Below are 27,376 nucleotides of genomic sequence, written 5' to 3'. Positions count from 1 at the left end.
AGAATCCCATAGTCAGTGAAAATATCCTTCAAGAATGAAGGGGAAATGAAGACATTCTCAGATGAAGAAAAACTAACAGGATATGTTGCCAGCAGAGCTACCCTAAGTGAATGACTATAGGAAGTATCCAAAAAAAAAAGAAAAAAGAAAAAAAAGAAATGGAAATGATAAAAGAAGGAACTTTGGAATATCAGGAAGTAAGAGCATGGTAAGTAAAAATATGTGTAAAAAAAATAGATTTTCCTTCTCTTATTGAGTTTGCTAAATTTTTTTGTTGGTGAAGCAGAAAATATTTTGGGGCTGGCACCGTGGCCAAGTGGTTAAGTTTGCATGCTCTGCACGGTGACCTAGGGTTTCACTGGTTCGGATCCTGGGTGTGAACATGGCACCGCTCATCAGGCCATGCTGCGGGAGTGTCCCACATGCCACAACTAGAAGGACCCACAACTGAAATATACAACTAGGTACTGGGGGGATTTGGGGAGAAAAAGTAGGAAAAAAAAAAGAAAATATAACACTGTCTGATATGGTTCTAAATGTATGAATAAGAAATAGTTAAGACAATTATAAGTGGGTGAGGGGACAGAGACATAAAATAAAATAAGATTTCTATACTTTACTCAAACTGGTAAAAATTAAAAACCAATGGGCTATAATAAGTTATGTATGTTTAATGCAATACCTAGAGCAACCACTAAAAAATCTGTACAGAGATATACTCAAAAATGCTATAGATAAAATCAAACCAGAATTTTAAAAATGCTCAAGTAACCCACAGGAAGGCAGGAAAAACCAAACAGATAAAATAAAAAATAGAGAGAACAAACAGTAAAATGGCAGGCTTAAGCTCTAACATATCACTAATTATATTAACTATAAATGGTCTAAATATACAAAATAAAAAACAGATTGGCAGAGTGGATTAACAAACATGAGTCAAATATATGTTATCTACAAGAAACACACTTCAAACATAACTATAAAAAGACATAAAAAGATATGTAATGAAAACATTAATCAAAAGAAAGCAAGACTAGCTATACTAATAGCAGACAAAGCAGACTTCAGGACAAAGAAAATGACCACAGACGTTATATGATAAGAAAAGGATCTGTCTATCAAGAAGACACAGCAATCTCAAATGTGTAAGCATCAAAGAACAGAGCTGCAAAATATATGCAGCCAAAACTGATAGAACCAAAGGGAGAAATAGACAAACCCACAGTTACAGAGGCTTCAGCACCCTCTCTGGATAATTGAATGAACAACTAGATGGAAAATCAGTAGGGAAATCAAAAAACTCAACAACACCATCAACCAACAGGATCTAGTTGAAATTTACAGAATGCTCCATGGTAGAATATACTTTGTTTTCAAGTGCCCACAGAACACAGATAACACAGACCATTTCCTGGGCTATAAAACAAACCCCAACATATTTTTAAAGAATTGAAATCATACAGAATGTGCTCTCCTACCACAATGGAATGGCACTGGAAATCAATAGCAGAAAGATAATAAGAAAATCTCCAAATACTTGGAAACAAAGAACATATTCCTAAATAACCCATGGGTCAAAGGGGAAGTCTCAAGGGAAATAAAAAATTATTGAACTGAATGAAAATAAAAACAACACATCAGGGCTGGCCCCGTTGCTGAGTGGTTAAGTTCATGTGCTCCGCTTTGGTGGCCCAGTGTTATCCAGTTTGGATCCTGGGCACGGACCTGTGCACTGCTCATCAAGCCATGCTGTGGAAGCATCCCACATAGAACTAGAATGACCTACAACTAGGATATACAACTACGTACTGGGGCTTTGGGGAGAAAAAACAAAACCAAAAACCACAGCATATCAACATTTGTGGGATACAGCTAAAGTAATGCTGAGAGGGTAATTGATAGCACTGAATTCATGTATTAGAAAATAGGAAAAGATTCCAGGCAATAATTTAAGCTCCCTACTCAGGAACCTAGAAAAAGAAGAGCAAAATAAACCCAAAGCAAGCAGAAGGAAGGAAGTAATAAAGAAAACAGTAGGGACTGGCCCCATGGCCAGGTGGTTAAGTTCATGCACTCCGCTTCGGCAGCCCACGGTTTCGCTGGTTCAGATCCTGGGCACAGACCGAGCACCACTCATCAAGCCATGCTGAGGTGGTGTCCCATGTGGCACAACGAGAAGGACCTACATATAGAATATACAACTATGTACTGGGGGGCTTTGGGGAGAAGAAGAAGAAGAAAAAAAGATTGGCAATAGATGTTAGCTCAGGTGCCAATCTTTAAAAAAAAAAAAGAAAACAGAAGTCAATGATGCTGAAAACAACAAAAAAGAGAAGATCGGTGAAACAAAGAGCTGTTTTTTTGAAAAGAGCAATAAAATTGACAAATTCTAGCAAGAATGACAAAGTAAAAGAAAGAAGTTAGCAGTATCAAGAATGGGGGATATCACTACCAATTCCACAGATATCAAAGGATAGTAAAGGAATGCTACTAACAATTCTACACACACAAAGTTGACAACTTAGACAAAATAGACTTGTTTTGAAAAACACCAACTACAACAACTTACCAAATACGAAATAGATAGTTTGAATAGCTCTATAACTATTAAGGAAATTGAATCATAGCTTCGCGAACTCTCCCAAAAGAAATTTCCAGGCCCAGATGGTTTCATTGGAGAATTCTGTCAAGTTTAAAGAAGAATGAAGACCAATTTTACACAATCTCTTCCAAAAAATAGAAAAAGAGGAACACTTCTCAATTAATTTTATAAAATTATCTGATACCAAAACAAGATAGATAGTATAATAAAAAGAAAGAAAAAAATCACAGACCAATATCATTCATGAATATAGACACAAAAATCTCTAACAAGATATTAGCAAATAGAATTCAGCAATATACAAAATGAATTATATACCATGACCACGTGAGGTTTATTGCATGGATACAAGACTGGTTTAACATAAGAACGTCAATCCATATTAATAAGCTACAGAGGAAAATTCAACTAACATCAATCAATGCAGAAAAAGCATTAACAAAATGTAACACTTATTTAGATTGAAAACTAAGAATAATAGGAATAGATGGGAACTTTCTTGATAAAGAGGACTACAAAAAACCAACAGGTAACATTGTACTTAATGGTGAAATATTGACTGATTTCTTGATTAAATCAGAAACAATTCAAGGATGTCCACTATCACTACTTTTATTCAACATAGTGCTGGAAGTTCTAGCCAGTGTAATAAAGGAAGAAAATAGAATAAAAGGCATATGCACTGGAAAGAAAGAAATAAAACCCTCCTTATTTGCATATGACATGATTGTTTACACAGAAAATCTCAAGGTATCTACAAAAATAGTCCTGGAATAAGTGAGTTCAGCAAGGTCACAGGATACGAGACAAACATAGAAAAAACAATTGTATTTCTACATACTAGCAATGAACTCATGGACACCAAAATTTAACAATATAATACTGTTTACAATGACTCAAAAAAATGAAATACTTAGGTGTAAGCCTAGCAAAACATGTACAGGAATTATATGCTAAAAACTACAAAATGCTGATAAGAGAAGTCAAGGGGGATGTAAATAACGGAAGATATACACTGTGTTCATGGATTGGAAGAATGAACATAGTAAAGAAGTCAGTTGTCCCAAATTGGTGTACAAGTTCAATACAATTTCTATCAAAATTCCGGCAAGATTTAAAAATATAAATATAGACAAGATTATTCCGAAATTTATATCAAAAGGCAAAAGTTTATATCAAAAGAATTAAAATAGCTTAAAGAATTTTGGAAAGAGGAAAAAAGTGGGAGAAATTAGTCTCCTCGATTTCAAGACTTAGTATGCAACTGAAATAATGAAGTCTGTGTGGTACTGACAGTGGGATAAGCACCTTGATCAAGAGAGTGGAATAGAGAACTCCGACATAGACCCAGATAAATATCCCCAACTTATTTTTGATGGAAGTATGAAAGCAATTCAACAGAGGAAAGATACCTATTTAGCAAACGGTGCTGGTGTAATTGGAAATCTATAGCCATAAAAGTGAACCTTGACTTGTCTCATACGTTATACAAAACAAATCAAAATAGATCATGGGCTTAAATGTAAAATGTAAATTATAAAATTTATAGAAAAAAATCATGGAAGAAACTCTTCATGATCAAGGGCCAGCCAAAAAGTGCTAATGACATGAAAATCATGATCCATCAGGGAAAAATTGATAAATTGGACTTCATCACAAGTAAAAAATTCTGCTCTGTGAAAGATTCTGTTCAGAGAATGAAAAGACAAGTTATAGACTGGGAGAAAATATTTTCAAAAAACATAACCAATAAGGACTAGTACCTAGAATAGACAAAGAACTTTGAAAACTCAACAGGAAAACATACCAATACAATTAGAAAATGGGTCAAAAACATGAAGAGGCATTTCTCCTAAGTGGATATTTGGATGGAAGATAGGACATGAAAAGATGTGCACCATCATTAGTCATTAGGGAAACACAAATTGAAGCCACAATGAGATTTCATTACATTCTTACCCGAATGACTAAAACAAAAAATAGTGATAACACTAAATGCTGGAGAGGATTCACAGAAACGAGACCACGCATACATTGCTGATGGGAATGTAAATGTTACAGCCACTCTGGAAAACAGTTTGGCAGTTTATTAAAAAAAACTAAACATGCAACTACCATAGACCAAGTGATTGCACTCCTGGGCATTTATCCCAGAGAAATGATAATTTATATTCACAGAAAAACCTGTACATGAATGTTTATGGCAGCTTTATTCCTGAGAGTCCAAAATGAAACAACTCAGATGTCCTTCAACAGTTTAAACAAACTGTGATACAGCCATTCCATGGGACACAACTCAGCAATAAAAAAGAATAAACAACTGATACAAGTAACAACCTGAATGAATCTCCAGAGAATTAGGCTGAGTGAAAAAAGCCAATCTTGATAGATTATACACTATATGATTCCATTTATATAACATTCTTGAAATGACAAAGTTACAGTAATGGAGAACAGATGAGTGGTGGCCAAGGGTTAAGGAGAGGTTGAAGACAGGATGGAGATAGGTGTGGCAATAAAACCACAATGTGGGGGATCCCTGCTGTGATGGAAATGTTCTGTAGCTTGACTGTATCAATGTCAATATCCTGGTGATACTGGATGGAATTCTGTAAGATGTTACCATTGTGGGGAACTGCGTAAAGGGTACATGAGATCTCTTCGTTATTTCTTATAACTGCATGGGAATCCATAATTACCTCAAAATAAAAAGTTGAATTAAAAAATAAGTGTGATCCCTTTGCTGATGAGGTTTATAGTATTCTGCAGGAGAGAGGAATTAATTAAATCTCTATACAAACACATAAAAAATCACCTATAACAGTGCTTTAAAGAAGAGGTGTATAGTCCTGGGAGAACATATACTAGGCAGGGTGAGTGATCACATAATTTATTGCTCAAACTGGTACACTTCTGAGAGTGAAAGGGGTGTGATTAGTAGTTAAGCTGGGAGAGTGGGCCTCAACTGGGACTCATGGTCACCCTAATAATAGGGGAGGGGCGTCCTGAGGCCGGGGGAGGCTCCCTGAAGGAGGAGAAGCTAGACCTAAGATCTGAAGGCGGATTTAGAGTGAATTAGGCAAGCTGGGAGGGCAGGCAACACGGGCCAAGGCCCTGTGGGAGCGTGGACCTGTGGGAGAGGGAGCACCAGGAAGCCCTGCATGGTTTTCAGCAGGAGGAGCCTCAGCTGGGCTCTGTTCCCATGACCGTGGTGGCGCTCTCCCTTCCTTCTCCCTTCCTGATGCCAGTGCTCCGTTGTAGGTGCTTGGTTGTCAACTCCATGTTTGATCTGAGGCTATATTTAGTTCCCTGCTTTGCTCTTTCTGCCACACTTGAACAATTTCCCAAGAACCGCCAGCTCTCTTGGGACCCCCCGTTGCTCCTGATTCTGACTCTTGGGTGGGTGAAAGGGGCATGGCGCCTGAGTGCGGGGGCAGGAGGACCACAGACTATCCATGATACATCTCCTTCTCTTCTGGCAGCAGCTAAAGTGACCTCGAGCATTCTTGAGGTTTTCCCATCCGTCCTTTTCCCCCGTGGGATGCCTGTTTTCAGCTGCAGCCCCATCTTTATTTGACTCTTCTCACTCTGGGGAGCTCTTCCTCCTGGTTTCTCCACCCAGGCTCCTCTTGCTTTCTTCTCTTGTGTCCGAATTTGCTCTTCAGAAATAACCCAACTGCCCGTTATTAGCCTTGGAGGGTGGGTTTAAGCTCCCTGATGTCAGCGTCTTGATCTGTAAATAGAGATGCTGACTCAGGCGCTGCCCACCTCCTAGAACTCTCAGAAGATTAAATGCGAGGTTGGGTGAGCAATTATGCAGAGTCATAGCATTGAGGTCAGTTACCTGAGGCCATTTCTATATTATTTACTCTGCAGTTCTGCAATCTCACCTTGGGGAATAAAAGCTTTGACTTCTCACAAAGGAAATCCAGGCATCATTGGGCAAGTGGAACATATTTTTGGGGGGGAGGTGTGGAGGGAGATGGAGAGGGGAATTAGGAGAAGCAAAGGGTGTCTAATAGTGATTTATTAAGTCCTTATTATGTGCCAGACTCTATACAGACGTTATCTTCTTGGATACTCAAAACACTCTTTGAGATAGGAACTACTCATATCTCCATTCTACAGATGGGGAAACCGAAGCCCAGAGAGTTTACGCACCTTCCCTAAGGCCACCCAGCTAGTAAAGCAGAGTTAGGATTTGAACTCTGCTCTGTTCGAATCCAGAATCATGTTTGACCACGGAGCTCTGCGGTCTCCCTGGAGATCACCTCCCATCTCCAGTACCTGAAAGCTTATCTGTCTTGTCTTTTTCTCTCTTCTCCCTGACACTCCCACTACCACCTAGGCCCCTCTTCTCTCTCTCCTTCTCTCTTTTTCACTTTGCTTTCCCACTTTTTTCCCAGTCCTGTTTTCTTCTCTGCTATCTAGGGCTTAACCCCCAGTGCCACCCCTAGGGAACAGGTTGCCTCTGCTCAGGTCTCATTATCACTGTTGCCTGGAGCTTCTCACAGTTGCTGATCTCTGTTAAACTTGGTAGGCATCTCCTGGTGCCTTTTTAGATGCAAATATCGTACTCCTGGGAAGGGATGCATTAAGGCATCAACATTTAAGTATGAATTAGATGCTCCCCTGTGTATAAATTTTGTTGGGGAACACAAAGCTAGGAGTCATGGGAACAGAGAAGGGAGATTGGATGCAACAAAGACTCTAAGCATACACTCAGCTCTAGAAAGCAGAACTTGGGCTGGCTTGGGGTCAGGAAGATGTCCAGTTGAAGCAGATGAGGCCTGAAACTATACTGATGTCAACTAAAACAGCAGGCCCATGCTTTCTTTTTGTGTAGCCCTTTAAATTTGCTTGGTTCTTCCTTGTAAATTCTCTCCTTTAATCCTCAAACTCAGTGAAGTGAATTTGCTTTCCCCTGTCATAACCATGAGACATGTTAAAGGTTCTCAGCTAGCACTTGCAAAGCCAAGACTAGACTTTAAATCCTCTCATATCCCCATCTCCACCTCTTCTAGAAAACCTCCTGCTTTTCTACTATAGGATATTCTAATTAAATTGCCCAAGTCTCCTATCTTCTGTCCATTCATTCCGTTGTTCTTTCATTCATTCGATAAGCATTTACTGAAGACCTATTAGGTTCACCAGGCACTAGGTTAAGCTTTTACATAAATTATTCATTTGCTTCTCAAAATGACCCTATCAGGAAGATGTTAGAATACCTTCTTTTAAGACGGGAAGATTGAATAACGCCCAATTGACCAATGCCCCAGCAACGGAGCTCTGAAATCCATCCCCATGCTAATGCTGCGGCCACACTTTCCACAGGCTTCTCCCAGCCCCTGATGGAATGTGGCAGGGATGCTGTGCATGGCAGGCCTATTTCTGGGAGATAGGGAGCTCCTCAGAGGGTGAATTGACTCGAGGGATCCCCATCAGCCTTGCCAAACTTTCTTAGAATGCACAGTAATCAAAGATTCTTTCATCCAACTTTCCTTCCTCCCTGGGCAGAAGAGTAAAACAAAAACCTATTTTCTTCCATACTTTCTTTCCCAGTTGCATCCACCTCATCAGATTTATTCCTTCTTTTCTTTTGGAGACATGACTGGGGAGAAAATGTCGACAAAGTTGCTGATGACTTTCAGCTGCTGAATGAGTATGTTCTTTCCTGGAGGTTGTTAAGTTTCCATTGTTGAGTTGACTTCTTCAGCCTGAACTTGCTACTTGAATACAGGCCTGGAATTCACCGACCACGACTTTCTCTCCCGTTCTAGGGGGTGTCATTTAAAGATAAGGACATCACCAACTAAATCACCCAGCTCTTCTCAAATTTCTAGGCACTTTGTGGAAGCCACGTGCCCAGTGAGCACCAGCTCCCAGCATTAGTCCTCATGGTGTGTGCTTGGCTGGGAAGATAGGTGGTGCAGCAGAAAGAACACCAGCTGTAAAGCCAGATAGATCTGAATGTAAATATCATCCAGGGCATGTTGAGTGATCTAGGGCAGGAACACCGTATAGACCACTGTGTCAGTGCTTAGCTCTAATGTCAGACAGATCAGGATTCAAGCCCCTAGTTGTGTCACTCACAAGCTGTGCAGCTCAACCTCTCTGAATTAACCTTTCTTCATCTGTAAAATGGGGACAAACTACCGGCCTCCACAGGCCTGTTAAGAAGAGTAAGACATTTATAACCAAACTTATATAGCACTTTATCTGTGCCACACTTTGTTCAACTGCTTTATGTACATTAATTTATTTAATATTCACTATGACCCTATATGGTAGGTATTTTCCCTATCTCCATTCACAGATGAGGAATGGAAGCACAGAGAGGTTAAGTAATTTGTCCAAGGTCACACAGCTGGTGGTTGGTATGGTTGGAATTGAACAAAGGTAATTTAGCTTCAAAGTATGAACTCCTAATTACTCTGCTAGAATGCTGATGGGTCCTTGCCACACATCTGGTCCAGAGCTGGTGCTCAGTATACATTAACACTCATCATTAGTATCACCAACATGATTGCCTCTATCACAATGGTTTCACCTGTATACACTTCTGTTTCTCAGTCTATTGACTGGAACCAAGAAAACCTACTGTGTCAGAATTAAATGAAGCCATGGCCATAGAAGACGTGGAGGCTGACTTAAAGAAAGCCCTTCTTAAATGTCAGTTTTCAGGTTGTTTTTTTCTGCTCTCCCTTCTTCTTTCTCTTTCACTTTTCCTCATGATAAAGTCTTTGGTGCTGCCTTTATGGGCAAGATTCTTAATATAACTCCTATACCTATGACCGCTAGGCAGATGGTCACCTGTGGTAGAGAATAGAATCAATCAAATCTTAGAGCTTTTGCCTCTTTAGAAAGTGTCCACATGCTAAAAAGAACAGATGACTAGGAGCTGCAACAGGAGTGTTATTATTTACATTCATCCGTTTCATCGTTTATTGCGCATTTACTGAGGGTCAGTGCTGTGCCAGGGTTGGGCCAGGCGCGGGGGTACAGTGTTGAGAAAATAGACCCTTCTTGCCTTCATGGATACACAGTGATGTGAAGTCTTGATTTCAGGGTCTTCTAACTGCTTTCATCTGCATTTCAGGTTTTGTTTTAGAATCGTTTGGCTCTGTAGAAATTCAGAGTTACAATGTGGACTGTTGTTTTGATGTTAATCAACTAATTAATTTCCTATTTAGTTCTAAAAAGGATATGAACTGGCTTACCGACAACGCACAGATACAGTAAGACCGAAGAGTATCAAGCAATAAAAACAAATAGTATTTAGTAAAAGAGGAGCAGAGGACAGAGAATTTGTTCGGAAGACCGTTTGAGTAAGTGAACCCGGTACTCAGCTTGATTGTCGAGACAAGAGGAAGACAAAGTGAGGAGACAAAGCCACTTTAAAAAAGCCTTTAAGAAAGGATGTCAGTTTCACAGGAGAAACTCACTTTTGCCTGGCTCTAAGTTTTACGAGGAATTCCTCTTTAGATCCTCATATGAGGAGTGCTGAATATGTTGTAAAATATGAGGAAAGGAATAATTGGAATGCTTCTCTCTACATGCAAGCTGTGGGTGCTGATGGAAAGATATCTAGATTATTAAGGAGTTGGAAGAGTGTGTGCGTGTGTGTGTGTGTGTATTTGTGATGTCAGGGAAAAGAACAGTTTCCCAAGGTGTTATTTCACTGTGATAGTTAAAAAAACCTGAAAGAAGTCCTATTAGGGTGACATTTAGTGTAATCTCACAGATAACCTACACCATAGAGTTTGCTTTCTCCAGTGGTTTGTAACAGGGACAGAAACCTGAAGGGAAAATGTGTTCTCAGTGGGGCCTTCTTTGCTCTCCCCATTGGGACCAGGTGAGGGGTAATCCTAGCTCTGCACCTGCCTTTCCAAGCTGAAGTAGGCGTTATGCCAGCAAGGGTGACGGGAGCCCATTCTAGCCCTAGCCCTCTCTTTTAAATTCCAAAGAGACCCTGGACAGCTCACATCTTACAGCAGGAAGACAAAGAACGTGGTGAGGATGATGACGATGGTGGTGGTGATAATGATGGATATAGTATCAGGTACTACAGGATAGTGGGGGCAGGCTTCATGGAAGAGCTGGCATTAAACCAGACGATGATGGAAACTGTGGCAGATGGTAGGTTACAGGCTTAAAGAACACAGTAAGAAAATCCATGGAGGTGAGGCAGTGCGTGGAGCCTTGGACACCATTCTAAGGAGTCTGGACTTTATAGACAACCGTTGGTCATGAAGAATTTTGAGGAGGGCAATCCATGACATAATTTTCTTTATGTTTTAAGAAGCTATTTCTGCCAACTGTTTAGCTGTGCTGTCTAAAGCAATAGCTACTAGTCACATGTGGTTATTGAGCACTTGAAATGTAGCTAGTCTAGATTGAGATGTGCAGGAGGTATAAAATACACACTGGATTTTGAAGACTTAGTACAAAAATATGTAAAAATAGTTCTATAATTTTTATGTCAATTACAAGTTGAAATGAAAATATTTTGGATATATTCAACTCAATAAAGTATATTATTAACATTAATTTCATTAGTTTCTTTTTGCTTTTTTGATGAGGCTCCTAGAAGATTTAAAATTACCTATGTGGCTCACATTATACTTCTATTGGACAGCACTGGTGTGGGGGCTGGCTTGGAGAAGGAAAGAATTGAAGACCAGGAGAAGATAGGAAGCTACAGAAAACCTCTAGACAAGAGATGATAAGGGTTAGACCTAAGGCGGTGACTCTGGGAGTAGACAGGAGAGGACAGGTAAAAAGGCTTTTAAAATAGGACTTGACAATGATTTTTCTGGACCTGGGGATTAGAAGGGAGGAGTCAAGGTTGCATGTTGAGTGTCTAGTCTGGGTGACCGAGAAGATGTGGAGGATGGTTTTTAGAACTTGACGCATATGGGTTTTGACATGGACATGCACGTGTATGGAGCAACGGGGAATTCAGATGTGAAGCTCAAGAGAGAGGACAGAGTGGGCTTGTAGATCAGAAGTCAACAGCAAGAGGTGATAACTGAAGCACAGAAATGGGTGAGATCCCTGAGCTCACGTACAGAGGGAGAGTAGAATGAAAGCCAAGTACAGAGGACTGGGGAACGATGGAGGTTGGGGCTCAGAATTTGAGATGTGACTAGGAGAAGAGAGGCTGGTGAGCTTGACTAAGGCTGGTCAGGGAGGACCCAGGAGACCCTGGTACCATGTGAACCTAGGAGACCTTTCCAGATGGAACATGTTTACAAATGCTGGGCAGGCTGCCTCAGGAAGCCAGCGATGGTGTTTGTTGCGGGTAGGGCTTTGATGAATCACCTGAAGGCAGCTGTCAGATTGCAGAAGGTCCAGCTGAGAGTGGCTGGTGAGGCACAGGAGACTGCAGGTGTAGGCGAGAACTCTTTGAAGAGGTTTGGGCACTAGAGCAGGTTGGTGGGGACTGGGAGGCTGGGGAGGGAGCAGCAGCACAGGGCTGAAGACAAGGATTGTCATGTAAAGGGTGAAAGAGGGTGAGACTGAAGATAGAAGGAGGCGGCCATAATTGATGGAGCAGGGCCAAGAAGATGAATTGGTGCAGGTGACAAGTTAAAATGTCGCAACTGCGAGTCTTTTATCCATTTTTTTCAAACACTTTATAGTCACATCTCTATAAGGCCACCCTGAGGATTTTGGGGATTGGACAGGGCACTTCCCCTGTGGGCCCGGGGCTTGAGAGGTCGCACCCCCGGGCTGTATGAGCCTCGGGTCCCAGAAGCCTGCCTGACAGCCCAGACCCCTTATATTGTGGCACTTACCTCCTCTGCCCAGAGCCCAAGCAGAGGAGAGGCTTCGCATGGCTCCCGATCCCCCAAGATTCGGCGCCGGCTGCAGCGCCGGGCCTTCCCGGCAGGGGCGCTGGGAACCCGCGGATGGCCGGCTCCCGTCCAGCGCCCGCTCTCGCGCCCATGTGAGCCTGCTGCTCTGGAACTTTTCCTGAGGCAGCCCCGTCGCCTGCGGTCTTTGGAAACCCACAGACTCCAGGACCCCCCTCATTCTGGGCTGGACATTGTCACCGGCTTGGTTTTGCGGCCCAGCCTCCTAGGTTCCCAGTTTCCATTTTAGCTGAGGGTGGAAAAGCAAGTTCGCGAGGCGGGGGCTCCCGGCCGCCGCTGGCTGTCGCCCTCCTCGGCAGGCTCAGACTCCCAGGCGCCTCCTCTATCACTATGTGGCTCTTCCCCCGCGCTCTTTTGCCTCTTCTTTTCTCTCTTCCTTTCGCACCATCATCTGACCTTCCTCCTCCACTTCATCATCTCTCTTTCTCTTCTCCTTCTCCCTTTTCTTTCTCTATCTTCTCCTCTGCTCCCTTCTTTTCCCTTCGCCCCACCTTTCTCCCCTCTCCTCTCCCCGCGTTTCCCTCCCTCTCCCTCTGCTTAACCATTTTCCACAAAGGAACTCTTCGTCTAATCCCGAAGAGGAAGGGAAGGGCCTGGAGGCCATCACGATCTCCAAGCCCCCTCCCTCCATCCTACTCCTTTCTTAATAATTCCTCCCTCGGCGCCGCGCATCTCGCCTTTTCAACGCCTAGAAATCCCGGGATCTTCTTGGAGGCGCAGACTGCACTACCTACACACTCGAGGGTCGTCCTCGAGTTTAGATTCCCTTCTCTTCAGCCCACCCGAAGTTTCCCTCTTCCTACCGCTCGAAGGGTCCCAGCCCCGGCTGAGTCCCACGTACCCGAGCTGCGCTTCTGCTGCGGGGTACAGGAGGGCTTGAAAGGCCCGCGCTGCGCTGGGCCGGAGACCCTCTAACTGGCAGCCAATACGTGAAAAGAACAACTGAACCCGCTCAGAAAGGAATCTAGGGAGAGTGAGGGCGCGACCTCTCAGTCCCAGGCGGGAAAATGGGGGCTGGAGCCTCCGGGCGGGAGCGAACAGGCTCGACTACTCTCTCTCTCCCCAGCTGCGGCCAGGAGTCCCGGGAAGGAGAGCCCCTGAAACAGGGAAAAGCTAGCAAGCCCCTGACACCACCGCTGGCGCCTCCCAGCTCTCTCTTCGCCTGCTAGAAGGCTTAAGCAACAGTCAGCTTACATCTGCGGGCGGTGGGGGGGACTACGGGTGCGCGGGACGTCAGGAGGAGCCGGCTGGCCAGAGCAGCCTGCCTTGCTCTCAGTATTGCCTTTCTGATGACTCTCAGGCTCTTGGAAATGCAAACAGTCTGTGCGTGATTCGCACGCGCCCACGGCCCGAGCGCACCCCTCCCGGCCCCACACCCCATCGTTCATACTAACACGCACACATGCGCGTGCAAACGCGCACGCACGGAGCGGCGCGCCCGCGCACACCCAGCCACCCCCTGCCTCAGCCAGGTACCCCACCCCGCGGCGCCCTCTCGCCAGCCCCGAGTACAACCCTCGCTTCACCCTCGCCGGCCTGCGCCCACGCACGCACGCGCACGCACGCACTCCCTGCGCCCCCGCACCGGACGGGGGCGCGGGCCCTGAGGGGCGGGCCAGGGAGCTGGAAGCGGAGTCCCGGCTATATCCCGCGCTGGGTTTCCGCGCGCCGCCTCGCGGTGCAAGGGCTCCGGGCTCCCCCTTGGCTCCTGAATCCGAACAGTTGGCGCTGAAAACACTTTCCTCCTCCTCCTCCTCCCTCGAGAACCCCCTATCCTCCCCGCGCGCCATCTCCCGCCCCCTACAACAGGCCTGAAGAGTAACCCCCAAAACGCAGCGAGAAGCGGCACCCAACTCTTCTCCGCGAGCAGGTTGGAGGCTGGATTTCGGAGAGACTCTGGATTGAGGTCCGTGGCCAGCTGCTCCTCCTGGATCCGGCTTGATTTTCATATTTTAAAGGAGGATTTTCTTATTACCTTTGAACGCTCCTTTTCACAAAATTTCTGGAGAAGCTCGGTGGGGAGGATTTTAGGGGATCTTGATTTAAGAAAAAAAAAAAGCACCGAAGGGGCATTTATTAATTTTTCTCGGGTTTTGGAATTATCCTCTGGACGAGAGAGCGAGCGATCGAGAGCCAGGAGGGAAGAGCGGAGAGGACCGGCGAGGCGCGCCAGCCGGAGCCACCTCCTTCGCGGCCGCCCCCTCCCCACTCTCCCGACACACACTCGCTCTCTTGCTCGCCGGCGCGCGCACACCCCCTGCGCCGGACGCGCACCTCGGCGGGCGCTACACACACTCAGCAGCCCGAGCCGCGGCAGCCGCAGCGGGATGGAGGCGGCGCGCACGGAGCGCCCCACAGGCTGGCCCGGGGCGCCCCTCGCCCGGACGGGGCTCCTGCTCCTGTCGACGTGGGTCCTGGCCGGCGCGGAGATCACTTCGGGCGCGACAGGCGGTCCTGGGCGCCCCGCGGCCCCGGCTTCGCAGTTGCCGGCGCTTCCTCCTCTCTCTCCGCGGGCAGTGGCAAGCCAGTGGCCGGAGGAGCTGGCGACGGTGCAGAGAGGCACCGTGCTGGGGCGCCAGCCCGGACCAGAGCCGCTGCCCCAGCCAGGCGGCGGCAGCAGCAGAAAGAAGCAGAGAGAAACCGGGGGGCTGTCGCCTGCAGACGCGCTCTGGGGACAGGGCATCCCGGCTCCTGGCAAGCCTGGCGGCGCGAGGAGGAGTCGCCGGGCTCAGCCCCCCAGCGCCCTGGAACGTGGGGACGCTTGGGCCACTGCCTTGGCCGATGGTTCCAAAGGAAGCCGCTCTCTCGCCAAGGGTCTCCGGGAGGAGGTGAAGGCGCCGCGGGGGGCAGTGGCGGAAGACCTCCGGCTGCCCAGCACCTCGTTCGCGTTGACCGGGGACTCGGCCCACAACCAAGCCATGGTGCACTGGTCGGGACACAACAGCAGCGTGAGTACCCACCCGGCGGCCGATCGATCTCGCTGTCTACTAGACAGCCAGGAGAGAGTAGGGGGCGGGAACGAGGGACAGATAGTTGCTCTAGGGTCTGAGGCGGGCTGGGGGCGGGGGGCGCCCTGACTTTTAGAGAGAAAGGGTTCATCCAGCTTCCTCCACGCCCCCAACAGGTTAGCAGAGTTTGTTGTAAGATGGTGTGTGCGTATGTTTACTGGCGACCCCAGGACTGGGGCCGCCAGGAGGGGAGTGAGGGAAGAGGTGTCTTAAAGATGAGCAGGGCAGGGGTCTGTGGTCACTTTCTCTGGTACTCGGTTTGGAGAGTCAGTTTTCCCACTGAGGGCTTGAATTCGTGCGTGAGGACTCAGACTGATTTGGAGCAGGAGCCACTTGACAGACTGACGGATTCCTGCGACTGCTGGGGCTTCCCCCTTCTTCCTTCCAATCACGCGAAAGGGAACCCAGGAGACTGAGGCCACTCAGCCTCCCATACTCCTGCCTGCCTTAAGGTCGCTCTCTTGCTCCAGGCGCACTTTCTCCCAGCCCTGGGGGAGGCAATGATTTCCTGTTCAAAACCCGGACAGCTGCCCTGGAAAGCTATAGCAGAGGCAGTAAAAAGTTTAAAGCATGAAGTGAAATTCAGCACCCGTTGCGCACCCCCCCACCCTCACGTATGCACAAGCACGCATAAGTTGCTGAGCAAAAAAACTCTCCTCGGCCGCTGCGTCCTGCACCACGAAGGGCTTGCCGAGTGGAGTTGGGTCCCTCTGCTTTCTGCGCACCTCTCTAACCGGTTCTCTCCGCTGCCAGGTGCCCCTGGAAGCGGCTGTACCGAGAGGTGGCACCCTCGAGTCCGCTCCGGCTGCTCCGGCGCTCGCGGCCAGGCGCCGGCTCTGAGCGCAGTCTGCTTCAGCAGCTGCTGCAGCCACAGAGCGAGTCCGGAGTGGCTGCCTCTCACCCCCCATCCTGTCCGCGCCCAAAGCTGTGTAGCCCAGCCAAGGAAACGCGGAGGACGGGCTCTCGGGGCGGCCTCCCACGATTTATCCCATTCCCCTCTCTTCCGCGGCCCCCACTTCAGCCAGTCTCCCAAAAATCCTTTCCTCTTTTCTGGCTCCCCGGATCAGATCAGAACCCGGCGCTGGGCAGAGTCTGGAGGATGGTGGATGTCTGCACAGGCAGCTTTGGGGAACTCCATTTGATGGGAAAGTACCGCCCCCCTCCCTTTGTCTTTCTCTTCGTGACTGACTGGCATTAAAGATTTCCCTGGGAAATTTTTGCCTTATTTTAAGGAGGCCTGGGGTGTCACAGGGGTGAGTAGTGAATACCAGGAAAGCTAGGAGTCCTCGGAGTGCAGCATATCGGCAATGCCCAGCACAGATTTCCTAGTTCTTAGTGACACACAGCACAGTGCCTGCAGCCCAGCCTGAGTAATGGATGCCGGGCTGGAAGGACTTGTGCAGCCCAGCTCCCCAACAGCGCCGTGGCTGGCTGCATCTGTTCAAGTGAAGACCCCCATAGCTTCGGAGGGGACAGCTCTGGGCATGGGGGGTGCGCAACGTGCACCTTTGGAATGATGGGTGTTTGAAGACTTGCAGGTCCCCCGAGGACTTTGTGTGTGTGTGTGTGTGACAGAGAGAGAGGGAGAGTGAGAGAGAGAGAGGGAAGTGTAATTTTCTGGTAGCCGAGGTTATGAGTCTCAACTTCATTTTAGTTTGATAATGAGGAATTGTGTGTGTGTGTTCATTGGTGTTCTTACTCAGTGAGTAGGAAGGACAGGATGCATGGAAGTAAATGTATCACTAAGAGGAGGGGGTGATGTCCTCACATATCTGTGACTTTATTACTGCCACATTTGGACAATATAAATTCACTCTGCCTAACGAGTTTTCTTACGTCGCCGCTGCTTTTCGTTTAAGGATCGTTTTTGTGCGTTGACAAAACCCCCGAAGATGGGACTTTAGAGAATGCGTCCTGCGAATAGTTAAACGTGCTTGGCCTTCTCTGCCCATCTTCAAAGCAACTGTGCAGCAGAGGAGGTGAGGGGCCAAGTCTAGCCCTTTGCTCTCCGTGGAATTGGCTCTTCAGTTAAAAGAGGGCCACTTGGCCTTGGAGACCTCAGAGCCAGCAATGAGATTTGAGCAATCTGCAAACAGACTCCCAGGGGTTTGTTGGTTGTGCTCGTGGCCAGTCCTACTGTCCAAGCAAAGGACAAGGCACACAGGTGGGTGCAGGGACCCCATGGCGTCCTGTCTCTCTGGTCCAGAGAGGGATTGCCTCTTTAGCTCCTGGGCTGGACCTGCCTCTTTTGACTGCACTTTGCAAGCAATACCAGTGAGAAAGGCTTGACCGAGGACCAGGTTTGCGCTGCTCTGAGGGGCGGTGGGAAACATGTTGACGTTGCCTGTTTTTGAGAGACTTTAAAGAAGCAACCCCTGGGAGAATAAGTGGGAAACCAGTTTCTGCAGCATTAACCAGCTGGTTTCTCTCTCCCCTCTTCCTTTCCTGAGGGCAGCAAAAGAAGATGCTGTAAATGCCATGGTGAGGAGTGATGAGGATGATGAACTTTCTGGAAGGTCCCTTCATCATTGCTTTCAAAGTGGAGGGAGATGTCCCGAAGGCAGAGAACATGGGTCCTAGCACCAGCCTCTTTTGACATAAAAAGAGAATTCCATCCTCTCTTCTGACTTCAAAAGTGTTAAACATGTCCTTCTCCGGGAAGGCCACCGGTTTAATTGTTAACATTGTCGGGGTTCCTGCTCTCCTTCCAAGTGCCTTTGGTGGACCTCGTTCCTTGACATGAGTTTCTTTTGGGAGAGAATTTTTAGTCACCCCATATAGCTGAAAATTGAACTCTACTCTGACAGTTTACAGTCAGGCAGGCAGAGGTGGACATGCCAGAGAAGGGCCTCCACCCCAGCCCACGTGTCCAGCGTGTGCCCAGGGGCTCAGGGGCAGGAGGAGATCCTTGTCTCAGGCTTGGGTCATGTTTTCACTTTGGTCCCAAAAGAGAGGGGGATGACTTCGGGGGCAAAACAGGAGGTACCCAGCAGCCTTGAGCCAGAGGCATCCTAAGGGGCTGGAGTCTGGGTCCCCCTCTGACTGCTCTTGCCCTGCCAGGTGTTCTGGGGGCGTGCGGGGTGGTGAGTGGACTTGGGCTTGGAGCCTCACTCTGGAGGAGCAATTTGCCAATCCCTCTTTCAGGTTGTCTCCACCTGGCATCCTGGTGATGAATGGGTTAGAGGGAGTTTCACAAACACCCAGAGGGAGCCAAGTCCCTTACAGGCTTACAGGGAAACAGGCTTACGCATCAGCCTGCCCTTCTTCAGATGAAGGAAGATGCCTCCCTGCCTGCTCAGTGAATTGGCAAATGACTCTGGAGAGTGGAAATTGTGAAGGCAACAGCCCACTTTCCGTGCCCCCTCTACCTTGGAGTAACCCTTGTTGGGGATCCCTGTTCCTAGTGCTGAGGCGAGAATGCTGCCTCCTCCCTTCGCCTGATCCCCATTCCTTCCCGGCAGCTCACTCGCAGTGGCAGTGATTTGCAGGCTGTTGCCCCTGCAGTGTGGCTCGTTGGGATGACTTGCCAGATAGTTTTCAATTAATGTGCCCAACACTGCACCTTGGTGAAGAGAAATGGAGATGCTGATAATTTCAGGTCCCTACCAGATCGCCCTTCCCTGAGCACGCAAGGAGGTGGAGCACACAGACTCCCCCAGGCAGGATTTCATTCCCTTAACTAATTCAGCTGGACTGTGTTCTAAAATATTTACTCCTAATGTGCAAAATAGTGACAGATTTGATCAGATTAATTGTATTTCACTCACAGGAGCATCTAATTGTGGCTCTCCAACAGATTTTTCAAATAGCTTTTGGCTGGATTGTCTAGGCTTCATCGTCCCTGCTCGCAGCCCCCGTGTCACAATATCTTAATGCATTTTGCCTTCTCAGAGGCTTAATAAAGAAGCCTGCCACAGAAGCCATTCTTCAGGGATTTGCCAAAAAGAATCTGTTTTTAATTAATATTACAAGGGGAGCCATCTCAGTTGAGATGTAGCTGGGAAATGCAGTGGGACAGAAAAGCCCTAATTGCTCGTGGTCACTGTCAGCCTGCGGGGGGAGGAGAGGAGGGACTTGCTCTGTGTTTCCTCTGATGGCCGAGTTACAGGGTGTGATTTGCTTCTCAGATCCTGTAGTGATTTCCAAGGTGAACAGAAGTTGCAAACTCCTTAATTGGGAGGACTGATCTGATGACTGCAGAAGTGCAATGGTTGGAACTTGCTTTGTAGTTGGCAAAGAAGGAATGCCGGGAAGTGGCTTTTCCAGTGGTGTTGGATTTAAGGGGGGCAGAAGGGAGAAATGCTTTTTCCTGAGCAGTGTAAATCTGTTATTGTAACTGGAGGAATTTTGGAACTGGATGATCTGTGGGCCCTGAGTCATCCCATGAGGAGCAGAGAGGTGCGACAAAGCCAGACCGGCTGAGATAGGAAGATGTGTCTCTGACGGCCAAAGGTTTATCCAAAGCTAGTACACCTGAGGCCTCGTGGCTTGACTCACCTGTTGGTTTCTTGCTTCCTTTGGCCTCTTGGCTGACTTGAGACACTTCCCTTATGGGAGAAAAATGTCAAAGGATGATTTTTCAGCAAGTTTGGAAGAAAAGAGGTCTTGTGGAGTTAGAGGTGGAATATAGAGGATGAGAGTGCCTGGCGGCCACGTTGGGTAAGCAGAACTGGTGCGGTGGCGTGAATGGAATTTGGTTAACCATGCTTGTCTCCCTGATGTGGTGGGTGACTGAGAGAAGGGTCTGGCTGGTGCTCAGACTTCCTTGGCAGCGAGTAGAGATGAGCGAGCTCTGGCTTGCGGGCAGTAGAGGTACTCAACCATGTTTGATCAAGTGGGCAAACAAGTGACAGTCCCAAGTCTCATGGAACAGAGGCTAAAAAGGAATTAGAAATCCTTGTCCCTTGGGATATCGATGATTTCTTTCTCAGGTTGTTCATACTGACATCTACTATAACCAGGAGGATTTTATCCAGTATGTCTGCATTCCAGCTTGAATAGCTTTAGCCTCTTGGATTCAAATCCAAAGTCCTTTAGCCTGGCATTCAAAGCCTTCACTGCGTATATCCTGGGTCTACTTCTCCAAATCTGTATTTCACTGTTCCCTGATTGACTCTTTCACTCTAGCCAAGGTGGCCCCATCATTGTCCCAAGTCCCTTCTTGACTCCAAGCCTTTGCTCTTGCGGTCTCCTCCACTCAGGGTACCTTCTGCCTCTATTGAGATGCACCCATTACTCATGGCTCAGTTTAAGATTCAAATACAGTGTCTCTATGGACCTTCCTCAGAAGCATTTATCTCCCTTTTTGCTAATTGTTTGTAGAATTACAGACTACACCACATATCTGATCATATTTAGCTTAGCACTTAGTTATTTGAATCTTAGATTGTTTTGTGAGTGTTTTGAAGGTGAGGGGTGAGGGATGAAGTGACTATAACAGCATCTCCCCCACCCCCAGTGTGAGTTCTGTCCTCCTCAGGTGTGCCTTGTGGCGTGTGGCACAGTGCTTGGCACGTAGCTCAGTACGTACTCCCTGAACTGGCCTGGGAACTGGATGTGCCTTGGCTGCACGGGAAGGACCAGCTAACACTGTCTCTTAATAGCATTAAGTTTATGCACCTGGTTTATTATTTCATATGTGAATTTTAACAAGATTTAGAGGCATCTCTACCCCACTTAGTACAAGGATGGGAACAGGGACTAGTCAACAATCCTGGCTTCTTCCTCATGCACTTCAGAGACCAGATGGACTCACTTAAGAGACTCAGCCATATGCTTAGTGTTTACTATGTGTGTGGCAATGTTCTGGGCACTGTGGCTTGGTAGAGTTGTGATGGAGGGAAAGACAACAAGGATAAGACAGCATTTGCCTCAAGGTCCTGCCAGTATGCTTCGGATATGAGATTGCTCTTCTGTAAAGTTAAATAACACATGACAACAAGACAGATGCCGTGGGGTGATATGTGGTTAATTGTCAAATGATTGTTTCAGGCTATGAACTTAGAGGAGAGAGTATCACCGTGGGGGAAACTGCGGGCGTCTTAGACGCACTGGATGTCAAGGCTGGAAGTGCACTTGGGCATTGCTTCATCAAGTCACTCAGCATAGAGATGAGGGATAGGAGGCTCAGACAGAAACACGGCACCTCACAGCTCCGAGTCCCTACTGTTCTTTCTCTCTGTGTAGCCATCACCCACTCACTCCTGGCTTTCTCCTTTCTTTTGGGTTTATGGACTATTTTCCTTCCAAGAGAGTTTACGTGTTTTCACTCGGGTGAGATAGAGTGCTGCCCATTTTATAAGCAGGATAGACTGAGGGCTGGGATGAGTATATGTGAGGCTAGCCAGAGAGGCTTAGGAATAGATTCCTCCCTCCTGTTCTAGAGATGTGTCCTGCGGCCACCTTGCCCGCCCACCGCTGTGCCTGCAGACAGTAAATACCAAGCTCATTAACGTTGGACAGTCTGTATCTTCCTAACTGTTGTTGATGCGGGCCTCTTGTGAGTCACGTCGTTCTTTGAGTTAGTGAATGAATCAAGCCTGGTTGCATCACCAGGAACGTTTTGCTCATTTATTTTGGTCAGTGTAGTTTGGGTTTAATTATTTATGGAAATGCTGTTCTTTATAGTACACTAATATGTGTGCTATAGTGAATTTCGAAAAAGTGATGGAGTCTAAGAACTTCAGGATTGCACAGGATTGCGCTGTTGTTAACTCCTTGCTGGGGAGCAGAGGAAACCATCCCTCCTGGGTTGAAATGAGAGGAACTTGGAGCGTGATAGGGCCAGCCACTCAGAGCTCTTGATCTGTAAAACTGCCTACTGCTAAGTAGGGGCCTGTTATTTGACACACACTGGAAGAAAACCTAGTTTAGGGGAAAAACTGGATATAGAGCCTTATAGGGTAACCAAGGAGCCTGTTAGGTTGTGGATTGTGGGATTATTTAGCCTGGGTATGAGGGTATGATTGGTGTAAATTCATAGTTGTGGAGGGTTTTTATCATGATTGCAATCCTCTTCAGAATTTATTAGGAACAGACATAGGCTGGGCGCATGAAACCAGGCCATATAGTAAATACAGTCATGCACCGCATAACGATATTTCAGTCAACGATGGACCACATATACGACAGTGGTCCCGTAAGATTAGTACCATATAGCCTAGGTGTGTAGTAGGCTGTATCATCTAGGTTTGTGTAAGTGCGCTCTATGATGTTCTCTCAACGACAAAATCACCTACAGACACATTTCTCAGAACATATCCCCGTCGTTAAGTGATGCATGACTGTAGTTAGGAGCATAGGTTCTGGAGCCAGGTGCCTGGGTTAGAATCCTGCCTCTGTCTCTTAATAGCTCGGTGACATCAGGCAAGTTGTTACCTTCTCTTGGCTATTCTTTCATCTGTAGAAAGGAGGTGATAACAATAATAGCTCTCACATTGGCCTGTTGTAAGGATTAGAGAAGATTGTACGTAGCAAAGTGCTTAAAAGAAGTCCCTGATCTATAGTAAGTCCTCAAGCTACTTTAGTTGCTTTAGTTATTTTTATATTGGAAGAGACTTCCCTTCATTTTCAGATGGAAACATTGAAGCAGAGGAAGGAGGTACTTGCCCGAAGTGTCCCAGTGGGCTGATGGAAAAGCCTTGGCTAGAACCCAGTTTTCAGAGAGATGCTCATCTCAGCCTCCTCCCGTAGTCCATGTCCTCAGCCAGACGAATCTTGTGATGTCTGTCTTCTGTGTTCCACTGAGATAGTGTAAGAGATAGAGAAGTGAATGACTCGGGGCCTGGCTTCTTGAAACTCAAACTCAGAATTTGTAATAGAAATGGTTAGAATCAGATTAAAGATTACACTATTTAACAACTAATAAGTTGAACATTTTTTCAGGGCTTTCACTGAGGGAAGGGTTGAGAAGTGTATCCAGAAAGATGAAGAGTGGCTTCTCTGGCTAGGTCATCCATGATTATACCTCACAGCTAATCATGGAAGACTTCTTGAAGGAAGCGAGTATAATGTGTAGCTTCAGGAAAATAGGAGAATACTGGGCTGCTGGACTGGTTGGCAGACAGAGCCTATAGTGCCAAAGACTTTCTATATTGATGTCATGGGCTGGACCTTGATGTTCCAGGTTTGCTTCTCCTCTTGATCTCCCAGCTGTGCTTTGTGCCTGGTGTGACATGGGAATATCCATGACTGGAAACATCTGCAGAATACCTCCAGCCTCCTTCCCAGAATTATCACACAGGCCAAACCCACCAATATTTTATAGTGATCTACACCCATCGAGTTACAGACTTGAATTCCATTTTTGCCTGCACCCTATGCACCAAGAATGGAACCTGAGATCCCTACACAGACACTAGAGGGAGTGTTGCCCTGGGAAAGGAGTGAAAATAAATAGGATGGAGTAATAAAAAAAAGTGCTGCTTGAGGAATTGTTACAAAGGGAGAAGAGAAGCAGCAGCCTGCAAGGGCATTGTGTGAGGGGTTTGATGACACGTAGATGAATGATTTTTTGGCAACAGAACAGTTGAATCCTGGGGGTTGATCATTCAGCCTATTTCTGCAGAAATGGATGTTTTATACAAATAAGTCCATTCTACGGTCAGGTATTCAACCGATTAATGACTCAACTAAGACTCTAGAAATGAATTCAGCCAGAAATCGTGCTCAGGCTTAGTTATCCCGTCTCTTCTGCATTTTCCCATTTTGTGCCACTTCACTTTCTTGTGCATGGTGGTCACTCAATAGCAGCTTATTGAATAGAAGGGAATAAATGCTTTCTTAAATGCTTAAAACTGCCTGTGTGAAGAATGAGTGTCTTGGGGATGAGGACGAGCCTGGCCTCTTCTTTCTGTAGGGTTTGCACCCCTGAGACAGCATTGTTGGCCCTCCCTGGTCCTCAGGTCCCACACGCCTCACTCAGCACTCTCAAAGTCTTTTTGGCATCTATGGCAAGGTAGGCAGTTTCTCTTCCAGATGGTTAGAATCAGGTTAAAGATGACACTGCTGCATAAGAAATGAACTTTTTCTTTTTAAAATCTGTTCTCAGCGGGAGATACAGAACAATTACCGAGTTGAACATTCTTTTCAGGGCTAGAAAAGTAGCTTAAGCCGCCACTTCTGAATGTGATTACACATAGTCGGGAACTTGTTCCAATAGGAGTTTTGAGACCATGAACCTGGAGATGCAGAGAAACTCGTTTTCCAGGGTGGTGGTGGTGGAGGAAGGTATCTTTAGAGGCAAAAGCATTGTTCACGTCACTGTGTGCTTTTAGTGTTATGCATGCTTGAAAGCAAACTTTTGAGTGGAAGATTTCTCAAAACTCTGAAATGCCTTTTCTGTTATGAGAAAGTCCCTAAGCAGCAGCAACTTTGAACAAATCTCTGAGCCTTACTTTCACTGGCTGGAAAATTGGAATACTGCTAAACCTGTAGGGTTGATGTGAATCTTAGAGACAATGCATATAAAGGGTCTAGTATAGTAGGGTCTTCTATTTAGTAGAATGTTAGTTCTCATTATCTGCCTAGGCAGGAAATGGAGCAGGTTGAGCATCTATCCATTTGTAGGACCCTGCCCACATCTCCTTGGCACTTGCCGTTTCTCTGCATGGTGGCCTACCTTCAAACCACCAGCATCAGGGGCTCTTTCCCCACTGGAGTTTACTTTGATCACACAAGATGCCGGCTGGAAGTGTCAGGAAATTAATTCCCGTCAAGGAATAGGGAGCAGCCACCTATCAGTGACTAGGAGAAATTGGTGGATAAATACCCCAGCTCTCTTGCCCTTTGAGGAGGGTGACTATGAGGCTGGTTTTCTGCACTGTCTCCCAGAGTCTTCAATGGGATTAAGCCCCAGTTGCCCACTAGGGTAGCTTGCTTACTTTATTGGCTGTCTTCCCATCCCAATCTCATTTTCCCACTCCCCATCAGTATTTCTTGGGATCACCTCCCAAATAAACTCCCTGAATTCAAGTCTTTGTTTCAGGGTATGTTTCTGGAGGAACACAAACTAAGATACCTTAGTTATTTCCAAGCGTGTTACTCTGGGATCTCAAGAGAAGCAGAGCCAATAGGATATATACACACACATATACACACAAACATAGCCCTCATAGTAAATCTCTTTATATGCATTTAAATATACACATACACGTCTAAATATGTATCTGCATATGTGAAGAGATTTACCCTAAGGAATTGGCTAACACTGTTATGGAAACTGACAAGTCTACAACCTGCAGTTTGCAAGCTGGAGACCCAGGAGAGCTGATGGTATAGTTCTGGTCTGAATCTGAGTCCAAAGGCAGGAGAAGACCAATGTCCCAGCTTGAAGACAGTCATGCAGAGAGAAAGAGTTATTTCTTACTCTGCCTTTTGGTTCTATTCAGGCCTTCTGAGGACTGGATGGGGCCTTATTGCATTGGGAGGGCTATCTGCTTTACTCAGTCTGCTGATTCAGATAGTAACCTCATCCATAAGTGCCCTCACAGACACACCCAGAATAAGGTTTCACCAAATATCTGGGCACTTCGTGGTATGTATTGTGTATGGAAAGAGAGACAGTGTCCCTGCCCCTGGTTCTGAGAGGGTCCTCTTTTTGAGTTGGCACCTTCCAGAAGAAAGGAGCCTGGTCCAGGGTTCTATTGAGTGGCAGGAACATGGTGTTGGGGTTTGAAGAGGGGACACACCCCTCCAGGGTAGTTTTCACTGTCGTTTCTCAGAGCTAAGGAGCCCCACCTCACCCCAGAGCACGTGCTTGGTCTTCACAATGCACAGAGGCTCCCTAAAATTTGGACCTGTACCTGCTGGCAGGGCCTCTCCTGCCCTGGGTGTGATTCTTTTTTTTGCTAGACTTTGACAGGATTTTGGCTGAAAGCAGCTGAGCTTACAGTTGCTGTCTTCCTTTCTAAGATATCTTCAGTGAGGGGCGTCATGATAGGTTGGAATGAATATTGGCCTTGAAGTTGGGAATCTCTATATTTGGGTCCCTGATTTGCATTAACTGTCTTCAGCAAGTCACCATTTCTTAGGGGTAGGGGAATGAAGACTCTTCTAGGTGTAGTAGCTTATATGTCTATGAATGAGTTTTTCTTTTTTAACGGGTGCATTAGTAAGGAGAGAGTCTAAAATGATGATTAAAACAATTGGAAAATATTTCTTTCAAGCATGTATAAATTTGGTCTTATCCCAAGCAGATATGCTTTCATTCATTCATTCATTCATTTCTTTGCTTAGTGTGAGGCTAATTAAGTTATATGAATTTTCCGAGATTCAGTTTCTTTATCTATAAAATGAAAATTTGCACACATTGATGCAGGCCCATCTCACCACAAACTAGATGTGATATTAGGTCAGACATTTCTTTATGTGTGAAATGGGGACAATCCTATTTGCTCCCTTTGTGTCACAGTTAAATAATGAGATACTGCGCCTGGAAACATTTTAAAAAGAATGCTTTTCAAAGTGATAGGAACAGGGACAGTATGAACGGGGGTGAGATGAACCAAGGTGTGAGTTCACCTTCTCTCTCCTTTATTCATCAAGTGGCTGAAGGTCCTTCCACGATGGATTTGAGACCATGGACAGCAGCCACCCTCTCCTGCCTTTTCCTAGCACAAGTGACACTCATCTATTAGCACACATACTATGGTGTTAAAAACCTCGAGATTCCTATTCTAGGCATGATGTGCAGTTTATTTCAAGTGACATCTGATAGAATAAAATTCTCAGTTGGGAGTATAATTTGGATGTTTAAAAAAAAAATTTGTTCCAGGACTTGACCTGTATTGATTGCTCTGCTTTGTTCTTTCCAGATAATATGAAGTGTTTGGGCAGCACCTAGTATGTGTCTAATGAGGCAGGATGTGCAAAGGAGCATATGATGCAGA

At 46.3% G+C, this 27,376-nt stretch overlaps 1 protein-coding gene across 3 annotated transcripts in view; it reads left to right on the top strand.

Annotated features, from left to right (window-relative positions):
* The first annotated feature begins 14,154 nt into the window (after positions 1-14,154).
* SORCS3 (sortilin related VPS10 domain containing receptor 3) overlaps positions 14,155-27,376 on the top strand; it is a 568,071-nt gene continuing 554,849 nt past the window's right edge. For all 3 annotated transcript variants that reach the window (XR_011493944.1, XM_070483671.1, XM_014844779.3), the window contains exon 1: positions 14,155-15,428. Coding sequence is in view for 2 of the 3 variants with exons in the window: in XM_070483671.1 (XP_070339772.1) it covers positions 14,808-15,428 (621 nt within the window). In the remaining variant the exon portion in view is untranslated. The remainder of the gene's footprint in view (positions 15,429-27,376) is intronic.

This window comes from Equus asinus, chromosome 2, assembly GCF_041296235.1.
Source record: "Equus asinus isolate D_3611 breed Donkey chromosome 2, EquAss-T2T_v2, whole genome shotgun sequence".
Lineage (NCBI taxonomy): Eukaryota > Metazoa > Chordata > Mammalia > Perissodactyla > Equidae > Equus > Equus asinus.
This window is presented reverse-complemented; position numbering and strand designations above follow the sequence as displayed.